Below are 3,128 nucleotides of genomic sequence, written 5' to 3'. Positions count from 1 at the left end.
GGGATGGAAGGGGGCTCCCTGTTACTAGTGACTGTGTGTCGGGCCGTGCCGGGGCAGGCAATAGTGGCGATGGCTCTCCTTTTTAACTTAATATGAAAATCTGAGCATATGCCCTGATCACTACCCTGTCCTCACAGTCCATTCTCATTGTCCCGCCACACTAGTGAAATGAACCTCCTGCATTTCACTTCCTGTTCATAGTGGAGATATGCTTGGAAGAGATAAAGGATTTCTCTCCCTTCCTGGAAGTTAGTGCCTCCTCCCCAGCCCTCTCCCAGAACAGGGTGTTTATAACGGTGAACATAGTATTTGAAAAGACTTTCAGCAAAATCCACCGATGGCTTCAGTCCTGCTTTTGTGGAACGCTAAGTGTTCACAGAGCACCCTGTAAGTTCAGGAAGGCCCATAGAGAGGGCCGCCTGGCAGAGAAGGAGCCTGTGAAGACAGGGAGGGAGGATGGCCCAGCCGGCTGAGAGGCTTTGCAGGGAAATGCAGCATGGTGCAGTGGGTGGGTAGAGGTGAGGGCCAGAAGGCAGGAGAGCCAAGGAGTGGGGGCAGGGAGAAAGGGGAGTCAAAAGGAACCCAACCCCCAAACAGAGGCAAAACTGGGAGGAAGATCCTGGAGCAGAAAGAAGCTAAAGTGGGCTGGCATATACCTGATTCCTGGAGCCCTGGTGGACCTCGTGGTCCGTGGTGGGTGCATCAAGGGGCTGTTTGGGGGCTCTCGTTCCTACTGACACAGCTGCCTCTGGGCCTCTGAAAAGCCCCTAAGCAGCTGCACGTTCTTCTAGCGTGTGAGCCCCACCCACTTCCTGCTGCAGGCCTCCCACTGGGAGGGCATTGAGATGGTTTTCAAACAGAGGCAGGTCTTCCTGGTTCTTCCTGTTCAGCAGGGAGCTCCCTGGTGGAGTTGATCAGCTACTGGGCCATAAACCTTGCTGCTGCAGCACGGACCAGCCCCCCTCCCCGCTTTCCTTTAAAAACCCCCAGGCCCTGGGCTACTTGCTAGACCACAGGGCTATGCCCAGGAGTTCCCCCCACCCACCGCACCCCTCCCTCTCCTCTCTCTGCTAAAATAAAGCCTTCTCTGACATCACCTATTTCATCCTGATTTTGTTCTCATCCCGTGCCTCAGTGTACCTCTCACTTGGACGGTGCGGAACTGAGTGTGTAAATAAAGCATCACTAAAAGACACATCCTGTTTGGGACCTACGACTGCCTCTGTTGAGATGCTCAGAGCAGCCGCCAGGGCTCATTGCTGAGGGAGAGAGAAGGTGAGCGCTGTTGTAGAATGCAGAGGGGCTCTGCTGAGCCGGGTCCAGAGAATGGGGCCGCTGGGGCCCTTCTAAGGTGACCAGATGTCCCGCTTTTGGTGGGACAGTCCCGATTTTTTGGCGTTTTAAAGAAGTCCCAATGTTTGAAAAGAATGCATGACAAGTTAGGGAATGGTCTATTTGGTCCATATGGACCAAATTTTAAATCAAGACCCCACCCCCACCCTCGGTCAATGGTGTCCTGCTTTAAATTTGGTCACCTTACCTTAAGCACCCAACGATGTCCCCTACTCCCAAGACCCTCACCCCATCATGCTGGTGGCCCTCATATCAGCGGTCCTGTATTTACTCTTGCAGGATGGAGGGGAGAGGGGGTGATGAGATGCTCTGTTTTCCCGTACTCTGGACCAGGGCCAAGCACCCTCCTCCCTTCTATTCTGCGAGCTGCCTGAGGGTGGTGGAGAGGGCCAATTCACCTGTGGTGCTGAGGAGGACACGGGTCAGAGACTTGGGCTGTAAATGGCCCAACTGGAAATAGGCTTGCCATGGGCCAGAGTGGACTGCATGACATTGAGGCTCAGAGTTGTCTGACCCCAAATGGGGCTTTCTGCCTGGGACCAGCCTGCCACTTCCTTTTCTGACCGCAAAGTCAGGGGAGAGGAGACACAGGCCTTACGATCTTGGGCCGGCTATCCATGAACCTCCCATGAAGCTTTACAATCAGTTGTGTCATGACCGGAGAGGGACCAAGTAGACTTGGCCCATAGGGTTCCCAAAGCTGGAATCTTTAGGGGAACAGACTGCCTACATCTTTCTCCCACAGAGCAGCTGGTTCAAACCGGTGACCTTTCAGCTAACAGTCACAGGTTTAACGATGGCACCACCAGGACGCCTTGGTTTGGATCAAGGAAATGTGAAACACACCATGTAGTATTCCCCTCACACGTTTAGCGCATGCATACGCACATGCACACATGCACTTACAACCGACAGGCACAACACACACATATGCACACAGCGCAAATAAACTCCATCTGTGCACATGCATGTGTGCCCACATGCACGGGTGCCCACGTGCCCACGCGCACACACACACAAATACGCACAGCTCCCTGATGACCCAAGTCCGTCTAGTGTTTTTCAAAGAATACTCCTAAACATTATGCCCCTTGGCAAGACTCTATCCCACTTTGGAGAAGCTGGGCTCTCCTTGGAAATTCTACTAACAGCTCAGAAGACGGCCCCAGAGTGAGGCTGAGGTGTGTCAAAGCACCGCCACCTGGTAGGAGGCTGTTCTACCGCTGCAGAGTGGATAAATGGAGGCTGAATTCAGATGGTGAAGTGTCTGTTGCATTCCACAACAGGTTACAAGGTCAGTGGGGAAGAAAATCCTCGCTTTGACCAGCGTTACCTCTTTGAAGAAAGTGTAATGATGGTCTTGGACAAATCAGACACCCCAACCCTAACGCAAACCTCGGTGGCAGTGAGATCCCAGCTTTGATGTCAAGCAAGCTTGAGCTGAACTCTGCTCTGTCCCGTGTGACCCTGGGTGCTTGGCTTGCTGTGTCCGGTCCTTTAACATCTCTCATCTATAAATGCTCAGCATGATGCCAGTCTTACAGGGAAGATGCACAGCTGCCCATGAGGCCCGCTCTGACTTGTTGAAATAGGATTTTCTGGGGCTGGGTTTTTGGATGTCAACTGCCAGACTCTTCTTCCTTGGCGTCTTTGGACTTGAACTGACAACCTTTAATTTAGCAGCCGGAGAGCTAGCTGTGCTAGGGACTTTGGGAAGGTAGATATAACAGATGATATCTGGAATGTTACAAGCACTAAAGCAAGGGTATTGAGCT

The 3,128-nt window shown here is 52.7% G+C and overlaps 1 protein-coding gene across 3 annotated transcripts in view; it reads right to left on the bottom strand.

The window, feature by feature from the left end:
• The window catches only part of LOC101648441 (DNA dC->dU-editing enzyme APOBEC-3D-like), a 32,465-nt gene extending 31,726 nt beyond the window's left edge, over nt 1-739 (bottom strand). For all 3 annotated transcript variants that reach the window (XM_045292482.1, XM_045292502.1, XM_045292498.1), the window contains exon 1: nt 657-739. In XM_045292482.1, coding sequence (XP_045148417.1) covers nt 657-703 — 47 coding nt within the window. In that variant the 5' untranslated portion in view covers nt 704-739. The remainder of the gene's footprint in view (nt 1-656) is intronic.
• Nucleotides 740-3,128: the final 2,389 nt, after the last annotated feature.

The sequence above is a fragment of the Echinops telfairi genome, unplaced genomic scaffold (assembly GCF_000313985.2).
Source record: "Echinops telfairi isolate 266 unplaced genomic scaffold, ASM31398v2 ScPeMD7_2;HRSCAF=8, whole genome shotgun sequence".
NCBI lineage: Eukaryota > Metazoa > Chordata > Mammalia > Afrosoricida > Tenrecidae > Echinops > Echinops telfairi.
This window is presented reverse-complemented; position numbering and strand designations above follow the sequence as displayed.